Below are 18,749 nucleotides of genomic sequence, written 5' to 3'. Positions count from 1 at the left end.
TGGGACCCGACCCTGGCTTAGGACCCAAAGGACCGGCAGGGGTCACCCCATATTGACTTGGGTCATGGTCCCTCACAGAGAGATCTTGCCAAGCAGAGGCGCAGAATAACGGGCAGGCTGGAGTTTGTCCAGAACACTAGGAGGGGAAAGGCAGAGCACAGGGTCAACTGGCTGCCGAGAAGCCCGTGTGCCCGGAAGGGCCCGAGAATCTGGGAACACCGGCTGGGTGGGCGGACAGCACAGCAGGCGCCCTTCCGGCTTGGTGTTGGCGCTGGCAGGGCAAATGCAGCAATTATGCTTACATAAGCAGACTCCCTTGGGGGCACCTACCACAAAGGGCAAAGCTAGGGCTGAGCAACAGGACAGCAGGGAGGGCGTTTGTCTTGCACAGAGCCAAGCAGGCTCCACCTCCACACCCCATAGGGGCCCCCTCATAGGGCACTGCCAGGAGCAATTCCTGAGCACAGAGCCAGGAGTCACCCCTGAGCATCGCAGGGTGACGGCCAAAAACCAGATATTTTTTGTTGTTTTGGGGGTCACATCCGGCAATGCTCAGGACTTACTCCTAGCTCTGCACTCAGGAATCACTACAGGCGGTGCTCAGGGAATAGATGGGATCCCAGGGACCAAACCCGGGTTGGCTGTACGCAAGGCAAGCACACCTGACATACTATTGCTCCAACCCTACTATGTTTTTTAAAAGGGCAAGTCTCTGGAGCTCTGGCTTGTTGATGCTGGCACAGCTGGGCAGGGTGCCCCGCTTCCCTGGTCCCCTCAGGCACTCCTGGCCTGCACAGGTGACCATGTCTAGAATCACAGAGGGAGGATTCCAAGGCTTCAGAGCCCTAAAGAAGTTGAAGAAAAAAGCACTGCTACGGCTGCGCGCAATTCTGGAGTCCCAGGAGCCCAAACTGCAGGGAGGACAGCTGGACTTGGCGGAGCTGGAGTGGAGGCAAACTGTTTTCAGCTCTGTGACCAGCACCTGATAATGTTCTAATCAGTTCCATAAAAAAGATACAGTGTAAAAGCCACTGCTGGGGAAGGGCAGGCACAGTGAGGGACTGCACCAGGGGAGTTTCCATTCTGCTCTGTGGGCCTGGCAGGGAAGCAGCAGGAGGACTGGGAAACACTCCGCCCAGGGCCCCTGGGAGCTCCAGTGCCGCGCCCCAACCCTTCCCTCCCCCATCCTACTAAACGGAGTTACTTGGCCGCTTGGCGGCCCTGCACCCCCCACCCGCTTATCTCTCCCAGCAGAGCCGTATCCACCCCCCAACACAGTCCGCAAACAGAGTCAAACGTCCGCTCCCGAGTTTCCAATAGTCTTTAATGCCGCAGCGCTGCACACTGACAAGTCACACGCTTTGGTCTCAGGGTGGCAGTGGCAACTTACAGCGAGTCTAAAGGCCTCAGCACCAGACCCGCCAGGCAGACACACACTCGGCCTGGCCCGCCCCAAGGTTCCTTCCAAGTTCATCACAGCCACCACCATGGCTGGTTCTGTGTGACCCACTTCACAGCGACCATAAAAACATATTTACACATTGTCCCAGAGTGCCCCTGTGATCAGAGGCAAAGACCCTTTTATCAAAAGGGATTATAGCTACGATTACATTGGTGCAAAATTCAAAAGGATCACATCCCTTTGAAAAAGTCGAGAGAGAGTCCAGGATAAAAAGGAATGTCTGGCGGGTCACCAGTGGGCCCTGGGGTGCCCAAACATCGCCTAATGGGAAGGGGCACAGAAGGCGGTGGGCACCCCGGGCTCCTGGTCAGGAGGGCTGCCCCCGCTCCTGTGCTCCAGGCTGGCTCCTTTGGTCCTGCTGGGACAGGAGGTATTGCTTGTGGGTACCGGCCGGCCGGCGGGCCTGCAAATGGCTGGGTTCTTGGGTGGAGATGCCGACGAGAAACCAGGTCTTCAGGGAAGAGACAGGGCGCCAGACAGTGACAGTCAAGACGCCAACAGCACAGGGCGGAGGTGCGGCATGGCCAGCAAAGGGCCCCAGATGGGAAGAGTCCAGCTTCAGGGCTGCTGGCAGGAAGGAGGTGCGGGCCTAGCGGGCAGGCTTTGATGCCCTTCCCGCAGTGCCCACCACCTGCAGCCCCGTCGCTCGAAAAACCACTGAAGCCTAGTGCACGACTTTGAAAGATTGTAATATATTCTCTGGCAAACACCCAGCAGTGTGCAAGCCCGCCCTGGGCCCTCCCGCCCTCTCACGGGTCCACAGACCGCTGGAACGTTCCAGAAATTCTTGTGCTCAGTCCTGGGGACGCGGGTGACTATATGGGGAGCACCTGTTCCAGGACGCTCCTGGATGACTGTGGGATCCTCTCGGGGAAGATCACCTCAAACTCGATCACCAGGTCCCCGCGCTTCTCCGGCGTCTTGGGAAGGGGCAGGCCTTCTCCGGGCACTTTGCGCCGCATGCCCGGCCTGATGACATCTTTGAACACGACGGGGATGGTCCTGCCGTCCAGAGTGGGGACCTTCACCGTGCAGCCACACAGAGCCTGGGGAAGAAAAGGCCGAAGTAAAAGCTGCGTGAGTGAGACCTACCTGAGGCCAGCCTGGTGGCCCCGCCACCTCTGCCCCCAACCCGGCTCTACCCCGCCTCTCCTGTCTCACCTCCCGAAGGCTGATCCGGGCTGGGTAGATGACGTCAGAGCCGTCTCTCTTGAAAACGCTGTGGGGCTTGTCCTTGAGCACGAAGACGATGTCTGCGGGAATGTTATTGGATGTCTGGTCCCCTTCCTTGGGGAAGGTGATCTTGGTCCCTTCTTTCCAGCCCCGCTTCACCTCGATGGTCAGGATCTTGTCCTCGCTGCGGGTGCTCTTGCCGTCAGGGTTCAGGCGCTTGTGGGAGATTTTCATCTTCTTGGTGCAGCCGCTGTAGATCTCTTCCAGGGACACCCTGAGGTCGTGGGTGACGGGGGGATCTTGCTTTCTGCGCACGGGCTCCTGGGCTGGGCGGGAGCGGCCGAAGTTCATGTTGGTAAAGCCGCCCATGCCAATGGGGAAGCCGGGGAAGGGGTCATCAACGTCCATGCCCTCCTCCCCGTTCCGCTGCCCAAAGAAGGTGTCAAAGGGGTTCCGGCCGCCGAAGAATTCGGCGAACATGGCATGCGGGTCTCCATGGAACGTGTAGCTGAAGGAGGTGCCGTTGGCGCCGCCAGTGCTGCCACCACTGGGGCCACCGCCCTTGAGGCCTGGAAGGAGAGACAGGGTGTGGTCAGGGGGCGCGGTCATGGGTGGGTGGGTGGGGGCTGGGGCTTTCATGCTGGGCACGGGAGGGGGACGCTGCTGCTCCCTCCCAGGGTCTCTGGGGCCCCCCGTGGTGACGTCAGGCCTGACCAAGCGACCCCACTGGAAATCGGGCCAACCCCAGGGACGGGCGCGGCTCGGGCTGCAGAGGTGCGGAGGCCTGAGTCATTCCGGGCGGGGCCCCCTACCTGGGCTCCCTGACTACGTGCCCGGCTGGCTCAGCGCTTTCCCGGGGTTACCTCACCCCGCCCTGGGCCCCCCCCACCGCGGGCAGCGCCCGCCCGACTTGCTAGAAGCTTCTCCGCGGCAGCTCCTCCTCCCCGCGGCCGGCCGCCAATCCGAGGGCGGAGGCCCGCGCCGCCCGCGGGGCTGCAGGAGCCGGGAGGCCGGCCTCGGTTTCCCCGGCTGTCAAACGGCGGGGGCGCGCCGCGGTCGCGCGCACGCACCTTCCTCCCCGTAGCGGTCGAAGATCTCGCGCTTGCGCGGGTCGCTCAGCACGTCGTAGGCCTCGGCGATCTCCTTGAACTTCTCCTCGGCGCCCGGCTCCTTGTTCTTGTCGGGGTGGTATCGCAGCGCCTGGCGGCGGTAGGCCCGCTTGATCTCCTCGTCCGACGCGCCGCGGGACAGGCCCAGCGTCTGGTAATAGTCCTTGCCCATGGCCCGCCGACTGCCCCCGCCTCCCCAGCTGTCCCCGTCCCCCGGCTCCGCCGCCGCCCGGTCCCGGACTCTATATACCCGTCCGGCGGAAGCTTCCAGAGCCCGCCAGCCCCCTCCAGAACCTTCCGCACCGCCCCCAGAGCTGCGCCGGCCAATCGCCACCGCCTGGCCCGCGACGCGCGACGTCCGGGGCGGGACCTCGTTGCCAACGGCTGCCCGCGCGTGGCTACGCCCCTTCCCGCCCCGTCCGCGGCAACGCCTCCCGCCGGCGCGCGCTACCCGGACTCATCATCCATGGAGAGCCAATCGCAACCTTCGCTCGCCGCGCGCCCCGCCCCGCCCCGCCTCGATAGGCCGGCCTTTGGGAAGGGGCGGAGTCTTCCAGCCCCGCCCCTGCCCGGAGGCGCTAAGCCGGCTCGCCGCAGGTGGTAAGTCTCCCAGCCCTCTGGGTTCGGCTGGGAGACTCCAGGCTAATTCTCTAACCTCTATCCCGCGCCAGGTCCTCCTTGGTAACAGGAATAAACGCGCCCTCTTGGGGCAGTGGGAAGAATGCGGATGGGAGCCCCAGGTCAGTTCCTGCCCCGTGTCATGCAGGTCCCTAGGTCCCTAGCTCCAAGGCTCACCTCCCTGCACATGTCCGGCGCTGCTCCGGAGCCTCACTGCCCTTTTGCCCATCGGAAACGACCCTTTTCCTTGCTTTTCACGCTATCTATCACGGCTCAGAGGGCTCTACCAGACGCCAGCCAGTCCAGGGCACTCGGTGTGTGTTTCAGGCACTCACTGAAGCCTCCCAACAGGAGGGGAAACTGAGGTCCCGAGAGGGCATGCCCCTTGCTGAAGGTCTCCTGGGAGAACGCGTTCTTGGCTTCCTGAACACCTAGGTAAGCACTTGGCTGCGTAAGAGATGACTGAAATTATGATAAAGTGGTAATTAAAACAATATATTGGGAGCAGGGAGGTAATACGGCATGTGAGATGCTGGTCTTGTGCGCAGCTGACTTGGGTTCTATCCCGGCACCACAGAGAGTCCCCTTGGCCCCACCAGGAGTGAGCCCTGAGTGCAGAGCAGGAGTAAGCCCTGAGCAGAGCTGGGAGTGGCCCTAAGCAGCAACAACAACAAAATTGTATCCCTGCTACCTCCAGCCCTACTGTCACCAAGACCTTCAGAAGCACCACTGCCACACAGCACTGCCCCTCCTAGTCCTAGGGACAAAGGCTCAGCAGGAATCCCGGTGAGGCACACAGACCCTGCAAGGCAGGCACAAGGCACTGAATCTGAGTCTCCACAGCCAAACGACCAGCAAAATGCAGGAACCCCGTCCAGCGACACTTCTGAGTTGGTTTGTCACAGTCACAGCAGCGATTCTTCTGACTTGAGTCTGGGGCAGCAGGGAAGCACAGACAGACAGGAAGCTGGCCCTGTCACAGGACACCGCCGAGACACAACAGAGCCTAACTGCAAGTGTGTGACACACTTGCCTTGCATGTGGAATGCTCTAGGTCTGATCCCCAGCACTGTAGAGCCCCCACCCCTGACACACACACACACACACACACACACACACATCAAATGCATCATTCACAGCCAGAACCAGACTCACAAGGCTATGGGAGCCGGTCCTATGAGGTTCCACTTTTTAGGCCTCTTGCGGAAAAGTGCAGAAGCAAGGAGGGTCCCCAGCAACTTGGATTGGCCACAAGGGGTGGGAGGGGATGAGGAGTTCTCAAGCAGGACTGAGACGTCTACTGAGTAGATAATAATAATAAAAAATCCCATCTACTAAAAAGGCAAATCAGGCTGAGTTCTGGAATCTTCTCTCTGGAGCCTGTGGCTCAGCAGAAAACGCCAAACCAGCTCTGGCTTGTCTGGGCTCAGCTTTTCCGTCTCTCACACACCCCTGCACGGCTCCACCCACACCCTAAAACCAGCCGCGCCAGATTCTGGGGGGAAAAGTCAGCTCCTGCCTCACCAGCAGAGCCAGGGATGCAGACACCCCGTTTCTTCTCTGTCCAAATGCTCCTGGCCCCTCTCCCTAGTCTTAGCCCCCATCCTTCCAGCAAGGAACACCTTTCTGGAATTTTCCCTCTAGCACAGCTAGAAGCAGCTCCAGGGCTCCAAGGACCCCAGCTTGTGACTGTCATCACACATCAGCCACTAGAGGAATGTGGGGACAGGGCATGAGCCCAACGGGGTGCAATCAAACACCACGTCCGTCACCCATGGCTTGAGCTGAGTGGCTAGGTTGCACGCCCACAGCCAGGAGACCCATGTACCACATGGCCAGCAGGGGCCTTCCCCCCATGGGCTCTTGGGTGCGGCAGGGACACCGCACATAGGTGGCTCACATGGGCAGCCTTCAGAGTGGAATTCCAGAATGTTCTGACTGTGAAGGAACACGCATGGACTCACGGCATGTCACATCAAGTTGTGGTGCTTTGGCCATACCCTCACTTCTTGGCAGACAACACCTCAAGGTGCTCAGCACCACTTTTATCCTGAGCCTTGGGGGTGGGGACAAGGAGCAAGACCTGGGGACATGCATTCTCCAAGTATGAGGCCAGAGAGAGCTCAGGGCTCAGGGTTCGATCCCCAGCACCCCCCAGTCCTTGTCTGCTCTGTCCTGTGTGGCTGTGGTAGTCCTGAGACAGTTCTAGGCACTCAGTCTCCCCGGTCCTGCCAGGAGAGGCCCCCCCACACCCCATACCCTGAGCCCCGAGGACAGCAGCAGAAACAAGCCGCAGGTCCCAAAAATGCGGTTTTGATGGGCTGGAGCCAGGGGACAGTGGTGCGGGGGCCGGGGGAGGGGAGGGAGGGAGTAAAAGCATCCTGCTTTGGGTCCCTTTCCTGGGAGAAAGGGACGCCCTGAGCATAAACTCCAGAAGTTTCCAGAACTCAACCTGGGTTACTCAGTACCAGGCACTGACTCAGCGGGGCACCACCCACTGCCCTGTGAATCAGGGATGTCCCTACAGGTTATCTTACCTTCATGGGTGCCAGTGACACACCTTTGAGATCTGCCTGTGAGATCGGCATGGCTCAACAGCCACTGCAGGCTCAGGGCTGGGGTGGGGTTGGCTCTGGAAGTGGGGAAAGGGAGGGCGGCAAGAGAGGGTCACCAGGGGCCACCCTGCCTTACTTGGCCTGAAACAGCAAGGGGGTGGCAGCTTCGTGAGCTACAGACAGGCGCTCCTCTTGCCCCCCCCCCCCAGCCCACTTCGTGCATCAAGCATGTCCCCCAGGGTCTGGCACAGCTAATGGATATGTGATGTGCAGGAACTGTGACCCCAATGTATACACAGTCTCACTATTATTGTATTTTTTTTATTTGTTTGGGGACCATACTGGGCAGTGCTCTGGGCTTACCTCCTGGCCGTGCTCAGGGATCACTCTTGGTGGGGCTTGGAGGACCCTATGTGGTGCCAGGAATTGAACCAGGGTTGGCCACATGCAGGCCAGAGCCCGCCCTTCCTGCCGTACTGTCCCTCTGACTCTCCATGTGTGTACAGTTTAATTTTAATTTTTGGATTTTGTTTCTTTGTTTTTGGGCCACACCTGAGCTCAGGGGTTGCTCAGTACTCAGGGTTGCACTCTGTATGTAAGGCAAATGGCCTTTCCTGCTGTTCTAGCTCTCCAGTCCCAAGTTTTGGATTTGGGGATCATTCCAGCTCTGGGGGGAATCCTATGCGCTGCTGGGCACGGGAACCGGGTAAGCAGCAGGCAAGGCTAGAGCCTTCACCCCCTGCCATCTTTCCCGCCCCCCCCCCAACAGGTTCCAACGGGCACAACAGGGGAACTTAACGTTGAGGATTTAAATACCAGCTATCCAAAACATGTACCCAAACTAAAAAACCTTGTTTCGGTGTTTATTTTTCTCCCTTCCTTTCCTCGTCTCTATGTCCTGCGGCTCCAACCACGGTCATTTCCCTCCATCTCATCTTGGACGAGAAACATTCCAAGGGGTACTTGACACACCTGACGGCCCCCTCCCCGACCCGCCCAGGGAGGCGAGCAAGGTGGGCCGCGTAGGCTTGCACCAGGGACAGCGAAACGGGGCGCGGCCTCCAGGTGCACGCCGGGGAGTCCCGTGGGGGGGGGCTTTTCCCACTCCATTACCCCATTTTCCCCCTCCCATTCGTGATAGTAGAGGGTCCCCTCGCCCGCGAGACCTCTCCATCCAAGGTCCCCTCCCCATAGCCCGGATCCCTAACCCTCTACCGTACCTTCTGGGGTACCCCCGGGATCGCCCACCGGGGGATTCACCCCGTAGCGCCAGCCGCCATGTGGATGCTGCCCTCCCTGTCACTCAACTTCTTGTTCCCGCCCCTCGCTTTGCAGTAACCGTCGCTTCCCTCGGTTTCCACAGCGACGCCAAGGGGCGGGGCCTGTGGCGCGCGGCGCCGAGACTCTTTCTGATTGGTGGGCCGGTCCGAACCCTCCTCCTTCTCACTCCCCCTTCTTTTTGTCGGCCCACGGCACTTCCCATCTGTGGTGCTTGCAAACTGATTGGCCAATCTCGTGGCGAGACTGGCTAGTCCTCGCTCAGACCGGTCGGGCAGGGTGGGGGCGAAGGGGCGTCCCTTGCGCTAATTGGCTGGCGGGGCGCGCGCGGCCCGAGGGGGCGGAGCCGACGCGGGTCCTTGGTTAGTCTCGCTCGGCGGCGGCGAGCGGCTGAGGAACCCTGTGGCGAGTTGCGCGCGGGCAGTGGACAGCCGCATCGGGGACAGCCACAGCAGCAGCCTCCGCCTGGTGAAGAACCATGAAGCACTATGAGGTAAAAAACAAAAGAATGGAACTGAAAAGCGACCGCGGCCCCGATTTCCCTTGGCGGGAGGACGGGACCCCCCGCTGTCTCATCCTGTGCCCTGGAGCGCGCATTCAGGGCGCAGGCGCAGCGGGCGCGCACGGGTTCGTTGGGCCACTGGTCGGGCGCAGTGCGCATGTGCACGGAGGTATTTATAATTCTGCAACCCAGGCTGTTTTGGGGCTGTCTTCCTTTGGGGTCTCTGCAGGACCCGGGAAGCTCGCGAGCCGCCTTCAGCTCCCCCAGCGGGCTGAGTTGTCGGCGGAGTCAGGGGCGGAGCGGAACCCTTGCTCTCAATCCCAGAAGGTCTTGCACCACGCCACCACCTACTCGGCTTAGGTAGGGGCTTTGCATCAGTCCCGTGGCTCTCTTGCACGACCTTTGGACCCCTTCTCCCGCTCGGGACGTCCCGAGAACTGCAGCTTAGGCAGCGAGGTAGGTGCAGCTCTCGCCGAGCCGCAGAGCTGATCTACAGAGAGATGATAGTTAACTGATAATTACGGATGACATTTGATCACAGATGAACTAGTTTCATACCCCAGAAGCCTAATCCAACCAAAGGCCGAGGCAGCTCTGGGCCTGAAGCACCAGCACCACAACACGGGGAAGGAAGAGGCTGAATAAACCATTGTCTCAGAACCATCCCCTCCAAAAGAAAAAAAAAAAAGGAGGTTAGAGAGCGCCTGGCCCTGTGCGAGTGAGTTTCTTCTGTCTGCAGGAGTCTGTGATTTTTGCAGCCGAGGAAGCTTTGTCAGCCTTAGGGAATGAACAGTTCCCAACTTTACTCTTTGCTTTGATCTCTCAATTGAGCACAGCACATTAAGTTAACTGTTGTTTTGTTTTTTCCTTTTTGTTATTTGGACCGTACCCAGTAGTGCTGGGTGGTTATAGGGTTACTCCCATCTCAGTGCTCAGGGAACCACCCTCAGGTGGTACTAAGACCCTGTGGTCTGGGGAATTGAATCTGGGCGTCCTCCAGCAAATCACAAGTTACAGCCCTGGCAGCCATCCTCTAGCCCTAAATTTACCTACCCTTTTCCTTTTACCTTTTTTTCCTTTTTTGGTTACATGAGCCATGCCCACTCTGTGCTGGAGTCAGAGTACATGCAGTGGGGGCCTGTCCCTTTGAGCTTGCTCCCTACCCCTCTGCAGCGATGGCTTCTGTTCTGACACTCCTCACTATCAGGCCCCTGATCCTGGTGTTGTGCAATCATTTCCACAACTCCCTGATCTTGTGCAACATTCCCACAACTCACTCTCTGCCACTTTGCCCACGAAACGCCAAGTCTCCGTGCCCCTCTGCCCAGGCAGCACTCAACCTGATTTCCCTTGGGAACAGACCCTGCAGTGCCTCAGTAGATGGATGGAGAGAACCTTCGTTTAACTCTCCCCAGCATACAGCCTATGCTTCGGTCCACAGCACCCCCCCCCCCGCCTTCTTACTATTCTTGGTCCTATTGAGGGACGATGCTCAGGGCTTCCTCCTGGCTCTGCACCCAGAGATGACTCCTGGTGGGGCTCAGGGGACCCTATGGGGTGCTGGGGATGGAATTTGGGTCAGCAAACGCCTCTGGCCCATTTTTTTGTAATTTCAGAAAAATTATTGGAATCTGTTTATCTAGAATTCCTCATTTCTTTTCTTTTGGTGTTTGTGTCTGTGGCGCTAGCTCAGTGCTAAGAGGTTGCCCCTGACAGTGCTTGGGGATCAAACCGGAGGCTCCAGCATGTGAAGCCAGTGCTCGGCCCCCTGCACCCTCAGTCATCTTTATTTATTTATTTATTTATTTTTGCTTTTTGGGTTACATCCAGCAATGCACAGGGGTTACTCCTGGCTCATGCACTCAGGAATTACTCCTGGTGGTGCTCGGGGGACCCTATGGGATTCTGGGAATTGAACCCAGGTTGGCCACATGCAAGGCAAATGCCCTATCCACTGTGCTATCGCTCCAGCCCCCTCGTTCGTCTTTAACTTGATACTTGATGCCAGGAACGAGGAGGCATAGGCAGATGCCGTGATCTGTCTGGCTCATTCAACTGTGTGATCACCGAATAATAAAACGACTTGAGGGTGGGTGAGGGACACTGGGCTGGTGGTGGGGTGGAGGCTACTCCTGGCTCTGCACTCAGGAATGCAGGAAGGACCCCCTGGTGGTGCTTGGGGACCATAAATCAGTGTCAGGGATTGACCTGGGGTCCGCCACACCCTAGGCAAGTATTCCCTCTCCTGAACTGCCCGGAATAGAGGTCTCTGTTTCCCCTCTGAGCCCTCCTGCTCTGGACAACCCCTCGAGGCATCCTGTAGCAGCTGTGCGACCTTTTGCCAAAGAGTGGGTGTTGTTTGCTCGCTTGGACATAGGCTCTGAGGCCTCCAGGCCACAGTGGAGAAGCAGCTTAGAGGAGAGACCCCAGCTTCCCTGTGCCTCCCCGCCCAGGCCCGGGTGCCGACCTAGAAAGGCCGCAGAGCCACTCTCACGCCTGTTGGAGCCCGGGCAAAGGTCTCCGTTCCCATCCAAGGGTGTACTTGGGACTGAGTACAGCATCGTGCCCCCCAAAAGATTCCCCAGTCCACAGAGCTTTAGCCACATGCCCAAGAGCCTGGGAACGACCCTGAGATTCTGCTGGACAGTTGACAAACACGGAAGTGATGGTCCTCCTGGGGCGCTGGCGCCATTTGAGCCAGTCTGCCGGATGCTGCAGCTCAAGGTGGTGGGTTGCAGCCCAGGAAGCCACGGGAGTGGCCCCCGGAGCTGCAGCTGCTCCCCAATGGACAGACAGACAGACAGATGGGCCTCCTTCCCCCAGAGAAAACAGCAGCCCTGCACCAGCCCGGCCTTGCGGTCTTGCTTCAGCGTTTCGCCCCTGAAGCCAGTGGGTTAAAGTTCTGCAGGTAGATTGTGGCCCAGTCATGAGGCGGGGCCTCACTCCACTCAGCCTGGGAGCTTTTCTGTCCCCGGGGCTCTGGGCTGATACAAGCCAGAGGATACCCGGTGGGCGGTCCAGTGGGTGCCCAGAGTGGGAAGGCCCATCCCGACCCTCCCCTGTCTGTTCAGAAGGTGTCGGGGTCTGGATGTGGGGGGGCCAGTCTGGCCTGGCCCTGCACTGCCCCTGCTGCCCAGGCAGGCTTGTGTTGGGACAGATGTCACGTCATATCACTGGCGAAATGGGCCGCAGGGCTAGTGGGCACTTCGTCCTTGCAGAAGCCTCGGGTGGCGAGGGACAGAGGGAGGTTTGTGGCTCCAAGGCCACAGCAAGGAGACTGGCACGGCCGGCCCCTCCCCGTGGTTACCTGCCCTCGGATGGGGAGGTCAGAGGGAGGCTGGGGTCTGGACTCCTGGATCAAGGTCAGGTCTGACCAGACAGGGCCCGCACCTGGAGGGGGGTGAGGGTGGTTGGAGTCCTGAGGGCGCCTTCCCTGCTTTACTTCTGTTCACTGGGCCTGAGTGAGTGCTAGAATCTTCCACTTTGATCAGTGCCCTGCATGGGGGGCTTGGCTGCCTTGACCCTTTGCTTTAGGGGCCACACCCGTTTGGGCCCTGGAACTGCCCCAGGGGTGGTGATGGGGTCCCCACAGTGCTGGGGAGTGATGCAGGGTTCCTGAGTGCAAGGCAGCCTTTGCGGCTGGGACCAGGTTTTCCCCCTTCCCGGCCCCTCGGTACATGGGGACCTGTACAGAACCAGATTGTGGTTTTGTTGAGCACTTGGAGATGAGGGGACCCTTAGGGAAGCTGCAACATTTAAGGAGTCTGTCCACTGGTCTTCTGGCTGGGGCAGAGATGGAGGAGGCCTTAAGGAGGTCAGTGATGGGGCCGGAGCCATAGTCCAGCAGGTAGAACGCTTGCCTTGCACACGGCCAACCTGGGTTTGATCCCAGCATCCCATAGGGTCCCCTGAGCATCGCCAGGAGTAATTCCCGAGTGCAAAGCTAGGAGTAACCCCTGAGCATTGCTGGGTGTGACCCACAAAGGATTTAAAAAAAGTGGTTGGTGGCAATGCCAGCGGGGCTGTGGGCCCAGCGTGGTCAGTGCTCCTCACTCCTGTCTGCAGACCCTCTGGCCACCGACCCAGGCAGTGAGTTCCAAGGTGCCTCTGTGACTGGCTTCCCCGTGCTGACCCATCTGCTCCTTCCAAACTCCTGGCTTCTCTGCCTCTCCTCCTGGGGTCCACAGCCCCTCAAAGACTCAGCCTGGACTGGGTGTCCCTGCCAGCATGAGAAAGACCCCTTTTATGGGTTGTACCCGGCCGCTGGACTACTTCTGAGACCTTGGAGGACCCCTAAAGGCACTTGTTACATCACTGCAGGATAGTTTCCTTTGGCTGACCAGGGGGCTGACCCCACCCCCCTTGCCTGTGCTCAGTGGCTGCTGGAGCCTTTCCCAGCCTGGGATAAAGGCTCACTGTACCCGCGCTGCTGCAGCCTGGCACAGCCCAGTGCCCGTCCCTGCCCAAGCCAGGCCCTTACGTAAGCAGAGTTGGGGCACCTACCTGTGGCACTGGTACCTGGGGCCTAGGCCCATTTGCTCAGCACTTTTTCCCTCGGTGGCCTGTGCTGCGGGAGCGTGTGTGCCCTGGGCTGGGGGCCCCACAGCACCTGGGGGGTCACAGTCACAGTACCAAGGCAGGTGGCAGAAGTGGCTGACCTGGGGTCCAATCCGTTTCTCCACAGCATTGGCCACGGGATCTGCTTCCTGCCCACGGTCCCCCCTCGGAGTAGTTGAGCAAGGTCTGCCAAGGACCCTTGTCGACTGCATCCCCCTCACCCAGAGGCCTCACCGGGCATCCCACCCACATCCCCCGGGGGCCTCTCAACTGATGCAAGTCCCCTGCCAAGCCTGCCCTGCGGCTGCTCCCTCAGCCTTCTGCCAGCGCTGTGGCCAGGGGCTGTGCTGTTTGGTGATCTGCACTTCGCCGGGCCTGAGGCTCGGGGCGCAAGCAGGCCTTAGTTTCCCCTCTGCGGTGCTCAGAGTGGAGAGGCCCACCGGGTCACTCACCTTCCCGATGTGTCCCCCACTGGGGTGTCAGGCGCAGGGGTGTCCTGGGGCCTGTGGTCCTGCTCCGACCTCCACTTCCTGCTGCTGATGTAGAGCCTTTGTCGCCCACCTCCTGGGGACGCCTGCTGGAAGAGCACCAGGCTGGGTCCCCTGTGCCATTGCCTCATGTCTGGTGTTGGGAGACCTGAGGCTAGGCCCGTCATTTCTGACCCCTTAGGGGGTCACAGTCCTTAGCAGACGGGCAGGGGAGAACTCTGCTCAGAACTGGACCTCAGCCGGCTTCCTCCAGTCAAGGCTTACTGTGGCCCAGGCTGGGTCCGGTGACCCGGCCCTCCTGCCCCTGGCCCCTGCAGAGAAGCCAGGGAGGCCTTTGACAGCCAGGTGCAGCCCCTTTGGGGAGCCCTCAGCAGGCCTTGTTCACGGCATGTGGACCCTCTGGGCTGGACCTCACCTCAGTGCTGGTGCCTGACCTGTGTGACCTCAGGCCAGCCCTGGTGCCTCTCAGCCAGCAGGCCTGATGGGGCAAGGGTGGAGGGGGGAGTTGGCAGGAGGTTTGCGTGGGGCCTGAGGTGGGGGGGAACATTCCAAGCCCCAAAATAGCAGCTGCGAGGGCCCAGAGCCCAGCGGCCCACACTGCGGGCCCCACCAGGAACACTTTGCCATGTGTAGCCTGTTGGCCATAGTCGGGTTGTGGCCCAGCAGCCCTGCCCCTCCCGCCTGCTGGGAGGCCCAGCCCCTTGCCCGCCCCTCCTGTTTGCAGGGAGGCCGAGGCCCCGCCCCGCCCCTTGTCCTGGGCCCATGGAGCCCTGACCTCCTGCTACCACGAGTTGCTCTTGGCTGGTCCCTGGAATCTGAGACCTCTGGGTGCGAATTCCTCCCGGGCTAGTGGAACTGTCATCACAGAACCTCCGCCCAGCCCCTCCGGCTTGCCTGCTCTGTCCTTGTCCCCCTGTCCATTGTAGTTGTGGCCCCTGCACTGAGGCGTGGGCCAGCAGCACTCTCCTCCCCTTCCCATCCTCTCTACAGGGGACTGCAGCTTCTGGAACAGCTGCTTGCACCCCGGCCTTTCTCCCAGGCACCCCGCCTTCCGCCTGTCAGTCTGGGGGGCGGGAGGCCTTCATAGCTCCCTGCCCCTTTATTCCCTCCTGTCTCCACTGTGGGGTCTCCAGCAGCCCCGCCCCACAGAGACCCTGTGCTGTGCGGTGCCAGGACAAACGCAGGGATCCGTGGGGGACGTGGGATCTGCCACCGCCCCACCCTGGTCCTGGACTGGTTCTATTTGGTGGGAGTTGGGGTCTGTCTAAGCAGACAGTTTGCCTTTCCTCCCGTGACGCTTTCTCGGGTGTAACACCCTTGGCACCCCTGTCCAGCCCATCACCCTGGCCCATCCAGCACCAGCTTGCCCTGTCTCCCCCACCCCTGGCCTTACAGTCCCCTCTCAGGACACAGAATATGGGGAAGGGGTGTCGAGGGCGGGTGCATGACTTACCTTTCTTTGGTGCTCCCTCCCTGCATCCACTGGACTCTGCACCCCTGCTGCCTGCTCCCCTTCTGTCCGCCAGTGGGCTGTCAGCCGACCTCTGCTTCGGGGGCTGGGCGGCTGCCCGGCGGGGCACAGGGCTAGGATGTCAGCCCTCCCCCCAGCAGCTGCACCCGGGCGGGAGCGCGGGGCTGGTTGTATTTTAAGCTGTTGAGTGTTTCCGCAGGCATTCGGGGCCTCCTCCCTGCCTAAGAGCTGCTCCCCTCACCCCTGCGATGGGCAGGCACTCCGGGGTCCATCTCCCTGTCTGACTTTGTGCTGTGGCTTACAGGGGTGCAACCCCCTGTGCCCCAGGCTGCAGACCCAGGCATCCTTGCTGCAGCACCTGCCCCCCCTCCCAGGGGCCCCATCCCGCACTAGCCAGTTGCATCCCCAGTCCAGCTGCCAGTCTGGGTGGGGGCAACTCTGGGAGTGAGCCAGGGCGCCCCTGGGCCTCCGGAAGGAAAAAGGCGGCCCAGGGTGCATGCTCAGGGCTGGGGGATCTTGGGCCTGGACAAGGGGTGCACAGATGCCTATCGTGTTCGTACTAGGGGAGGGGTGGGCGGTAGGGCGAGGGCAACCAGCTCTTCGGAGGGACTCCGCACCCTAACTCCGGAATCCCTCGAATCCCTCCGGAATCTGTCACCTCTGCAGAGCAGGCGCGCTCGCAGGACATTAATCCTGAGCGGCTCAGGAGGGAAGCGATGAACTGCTCGCGGATTTTCAGAGTCGCTGGGATTTCTCCAGGGCGGAACTGTGCACCCAGCTCGCCTGGGGAGGCCTGGTCTCTCCGTGCCCTGGGCAGAGTGCAGGGGCTGCACAGGAGCTCCCCTCCGCGTGCTGGGGGGCGAGGAGGGCTCTGTGCCCTGGAAAGCTGCGCATCCGTCACCCCTCATGGGCTCCCAGGGGCTCAGCCCTAGGGCAGTTATATATTTAGCTGCCATGGCCACGGGCACTCGGGTTACAGCTGCCCAGAGGCCGCGGCGGCGGGCGCCTTTCCAGCACGGCCCAGTCTGATTGCAGCCCAGTACGCTGCGTGGGGAGGGCCAGCGGGGCCAGGGCTGTGGGCAGAGCGGGCAGCATGGACCTGAGTGTGGCGGCTCGGGACGCTGGCCCAGGCCCCCGCCTCAACAGCCTCCCCCGGCCCCGGTCCGCACCCCACAAGGGGGCCAAGAACCCTAAAAAGGCTGTTCTCTTCTTTGAGGTGGAGATCCTGGATGCCAAGACGCGGGAGAAGCTGTGTTTTCTTGACAAGGTAGGATGGGTCCGGGGACCCATTGCCTGCGGGGGCCTGGACTGACTGTGGGGCCAGCTGGTGTGGGGAGGCTGCATTAACCTCCGGCGCCTGAGTGGAAGGCGGAGTTGAGAACTCGGGAAGAGCTCCCTGTCAGCCTGACCCTGGAGACCTTGGGGGTGGCCGGCCGTGTCCTACTCACCTTGGGGAGGGGCTGCCCCATGTGCTCAGCTGAGCCCTCCCTGCCTGTGCCCCCAGGTGGAGCCTCATGCCACCATCTCTGAAATCAAGAACCTTTTCACCAAGAGCCGTAAGTTTCTGCCCAGCAGGCCCTGCGTCCCTCAGGCGGGGCATCTGTGCTTTGGGCCTGCAGATGTCCAAGCTCCCTGGCCCCGGGGGTCTACGACTGGGCTGTTGCCCCCATGGGCAGGCCGAGGCCCTGGCAGGCGCCCCCGTGTGGCCACACGCAGGAACGCCCTTGCCAGGCAGCGGAAGGACAAGCCCTGCTGGCCTTCTGGGTGGGGGGAGCCGCGCGCCCCCAGGCTTGACGCTGACAGCCCGTTCTCCTGCAGACCCGCAGTGGTACCCAGCCCGCCAGTCCCTCCGCCTGGAGCCCAGTGAGTATGGCCGGGGCACCCCGTGGGGCGGGGGAAGCGGGCAGCCCCCGCTGAGCGCGGACCCTCTCTGCAGAGGGCAAGTCCCTGAAGGATGAAGACGTCCTGCAGAAGCTGCCAGTGGGCACCACTGCCACGCTGTACTTTCGCGACCTGGGTGCTCAGATCAGCTGGGTGACGGTGAGTCTGCATCCCCCATCCCCACCCTGGCAGCAGCCCCCTTGTGCCGCCTTGAGTGACCCGCCTTGCCCTGTACCCCCAGGTCTTCCTGACTGAGTATGCGGGGCCCCTTTTTATCTACCTGCTCTTCTACTTCCGGGTGCCCTTCATCTATGGCCACAGATACGACTTCACTTCCAGCCGGCACTCGGTGGTGCAGTGAGTGTAGCTGGCCGGGGTTCGGGCCGGGCCGGGCCGGGGGCTCCTTCCTGCCACTGAGGCCGCCCCACCCTCTCCAGCCTTGCCTGCATCTGCCATTCCTTCCACTATGTGAAGCGCCTTTTGGAGACGCTCTTCGTGCACCGCTTCTCTCACGGCACCATGCCACTGCGCAACATCTTCAAGGTGAGCCCGCCCAGTCCTTCTTCACCAATCGACACCCACTCCTCTATGCAAGTCCCGCCCATCCCCTCCACCCAATCAACACCCACTCCTTAACCGAGTCCCGCCCACTCCCTCCACCCAATCAACAACTAAGCCCTCCACCCAGTCAACAGCAGTCTCCCCTGAACTCAGCGCCCCCTCATATCCACTGCCCGTCCCTCCCCTCCTTTCAGAACTGCACGTACTACTGGGGCTTCGCCGCCTGGATGGCCTATTACATCAACCACCCCCTCTACACGCCCCCCAGTAAGTAGCCTCCGCCCTGACGTCCCCCCCCCCCCACCCCCGCGCACCCACTGCCCGCCCCTTTGCTCCGCTCATGACCCTCTGCTTCCTCTGCAGCCTACGGCGCGCAGCAGGTCAAAGTGGCGCTGGCCATCTTCGTGGTGAGCACAAGGGGTCCGGCCGGCGGGGTGGGGCAGGGCGGGAGGGGGGCTCCACTGATCCTGCTGCCCCTGCCGCCCCGACAGATCTGCCAGTTGGGCAACTTCTCCATTCACATGGCGCTGCGTGACCTGCGGCCGGCCGGTGAGTGCCGGGGCGGGCCGCGGGGCTCCTGACTGGGGATTCCCTTGGCCCGGCCGTTCATTCTCCCACCCCACCCAGGCTCTAAGACCAGGAAGATCCCGTACCCCACCAAGAACCCCTTCACGTGGCTCTTCCTTCTCGTGTCCTGTCCCAACTACACCTACGAGGTGAGCACCCCTTGCTGCCCTCCCTCTCGGGGCGGGGGTCTGCCACGCTGCCCAGCGACCTTCATGGCCTGTCTCCTGCAGGTGGGGTCCTGGATCGGCTTCGCCCTCATGACCCAGTGTCTCCCAGGTGAGCCTCTCGCATTCCCCCCCACTCCCAGCCCTGGCCACACCTCACTGACCCCCCTCTCTCCACAGTGGCGCTCTTCTCTCTGGTGGGCTTCACGCAGATGACCATCTGGGCCAAAGGCAAGCACCGCAGCTACCTGAAGGAGTTCCGGGACTACCCTCCCCTGCGCATGCCCATAGTCCCCTTCCTACTCTGAGCCCCCCTCACTTGGTACCCCTCCCCAATAAAGTCCACCCTTGACTGGGACACCG

The 18,749-nt window shown here is 61.2% G+C and overlaps 2 protein-coding genes and 2 long non-coding RNA genes across 8 annotated transcripts; 2 read left to right on the top strand and 2 right to left on the bottom strand.

The window, feature by feature from the left end:
- Positions 1 to 1,303: 1,303 nt before the first annotated feature.
- On the bottom strand, positions 1,304 to 3,998 carry DNAJB1 (DnaJ heat shock protein family (Hsp40) member B1). Of its 2 annotated transcripts, none has more exons than XM_004616631.2 (3): positions 3,706 to 3,998; positions 2,624 to 3,204; positions 1,304 to 2,508 (listed from the first exon to the last, which is right to left on the bottom strand). In XM_004616631.2, the coding sequence occupies exons 1-3, from the start codon at positions 3,914 to 3,916 to the stop codon at positions 2,278 to 2,280; spliced, it is 1,023 nt and encodes a 340-aa protein (XP_004616688.1). In that variant the 5' UTR covers positions 3,917 to 3,998; the 3' UTR covers positions 1,304 to 2,277. The 2 variants fall into 2 exon arrangements, with proteins under 2 accessions (XP_004616688.1, XP_054982276.1); XM_055126301.1 differs by lacking the exon at positions 3,706 to 3,998 and adding an exon at positions 3,448 to 3,605.
- LOC129402033 (uncharacterized) lies at positions 3,762 to 8,126 on the top strand. Of its 2 annotated transcripts, none has more exons than XR_008628513.1 (4): positions 3,762 to 3,898; positions 4,416 to 4,484; positions 4,714 to 4,797; positions 7,687 to 8,126. It is a non-coding gene; the product is annotated as an uncharacterized LOC129402033 (long non-coding RNA). The 2 variants fall into 2 exon arrangements; XR_008628512.1 differs by having other exon boundaries at positions 4,690 to 4,797.
- LOC129402034 (uncharacterized) lies at positions 4,672 to 8,413 on the bottom strand. 2 transcript variants are annotated; one of them, XR_008628515.1, is made up of 3 exons: positions 8,138 to 8,413; positions 6,900 to 6,994; positions 4,672 to 4,809 (listed from the first exon to the last, which is right to left on the bottom strand). It is a non-coding gene; the product is annotated as an uncharacterized LOC129402034 (long non-coding RNA). The 2 variants fall into 2 exon arrangements; XR_008628514.1 differs by having other exon boundaries at positions 4,690 to 4,824.
- Positions 8,414 to 8,531: 118 nt separating this feature from the next.
- Positions 8,532 to 18,744, top strand: TECR (trans-2,3-enoyl-CoA reductase). 2 transcript variants are annotated; one of them, XM_004616632.2, is made up of 13 exons: positions 8,532 to 8,688; positions 16,430 to 16,480; positions 16,718 to 16,769; positions 17,032 to 17,076; positions 17,150 to 17,253; positions 17,336 to 17,451; positions 17,532 to 17,637; positions 17,850 to 17,922; positions 18,019 to 18,062; positions 18,147 to 18,204; positions 18,283 to 18,371; positions 18,453 to 18,498; positions 18,567 to 18,744. In XM_004616632.2, exons 1-13 carry the CDS (start codon positions 8,674 to 8,676, stop codon positions 18,692 to 18,694), a joined length of 927 nt encoding a protein of 308 aa, XP_004616689.1. In that variant the 5' UTR covers positions 8,532 to 8,673; the 3' UTR covers positions 18,695 to 18,744. The 2 variants fall into 2 exon arrangements, with proteins under 2 accessions (XP_004616689.1, XP_012790035.1); XM_012934581.2 differs by lacking the exon at positions 8,532 to 8,688 and having other exon boundaries at positions 16,292 to 16,480.
- Positions 18,745 to 18,749: the final 5 nt, after the last annotated feature.

The sequence above is a fragment of the Sorex araneus genome, chromosome 2 (genome assembly GCF_027595985.1).
Source record: "Sorex araneus isolate mSorAra2 chromosome 2, mSorAra2.pri, whole genome shotgun sequence".
NCBI classification, from domain to species: domain Eukaryota; kingdom Metazoa; phylum Chordata; class Mammalia; order Eulipotyphla; family Soricidae; genus Sorex; species Sorex araneus.
The sequence above is the reverse complement of the archived record's forward strand: the minus strand, read 5'-3'. Positions and strand labels throughout refer to the sequence as shown.

What these genes read in the sequence shown, in the direction of transcription:
- TECR (XM_012934581.2), top strand. Translation starts at nt 16,307, where the DNA reads ATGGACCTGAGTGTGGCGGCTCGGGACGCTGGCCCAGGCCCCCGCCTC. An exon ending in AGCTGTGTTTTCTTGACAAG is followed by an intron (nt 16,481 to 16,717) that starts GTAGGATGGGTC and finishes CTGTGCCCCCAG; the next exon opens with GTGGAGCCTCATGCCACCAT. An exon ending in GAACCTTTTCACCAAGAGCC is followed by an intron (nt 16,770 to 17,031) that starts GTAAGTTTCTGC and finishes GTTCTCCTGCAG; the next exon opens with ACCCGCAGTGGTACCCAGCC.
- DNAJB1 (XM_004616631.2), bottom strand. Translation starts at nt 3,916, where the DNA reads ATGGGCAAGGACTATTACCAGACGCTGGGCCTGTCCCGCGGCGCGTCG. An exon ending in CGACCGCTACGGGGAGGAAG is followed by an intron (nt 3,205 to 3,705) that starts GTGCGTGCGCGC and finishes CTCTCCTTCCAG; the next exon opens with GCCTCAAGGGCGGTGGCCCC. An exon ending in CCCGGATCAGCCTTCGGGAG is followed by an intron (nt 2,509 to 2,623) that starts GTGAGACAGGAG and finishes TTTCTTCCCCAG; the next exon opens with GCTCTGTGTGGCTGCACGGT.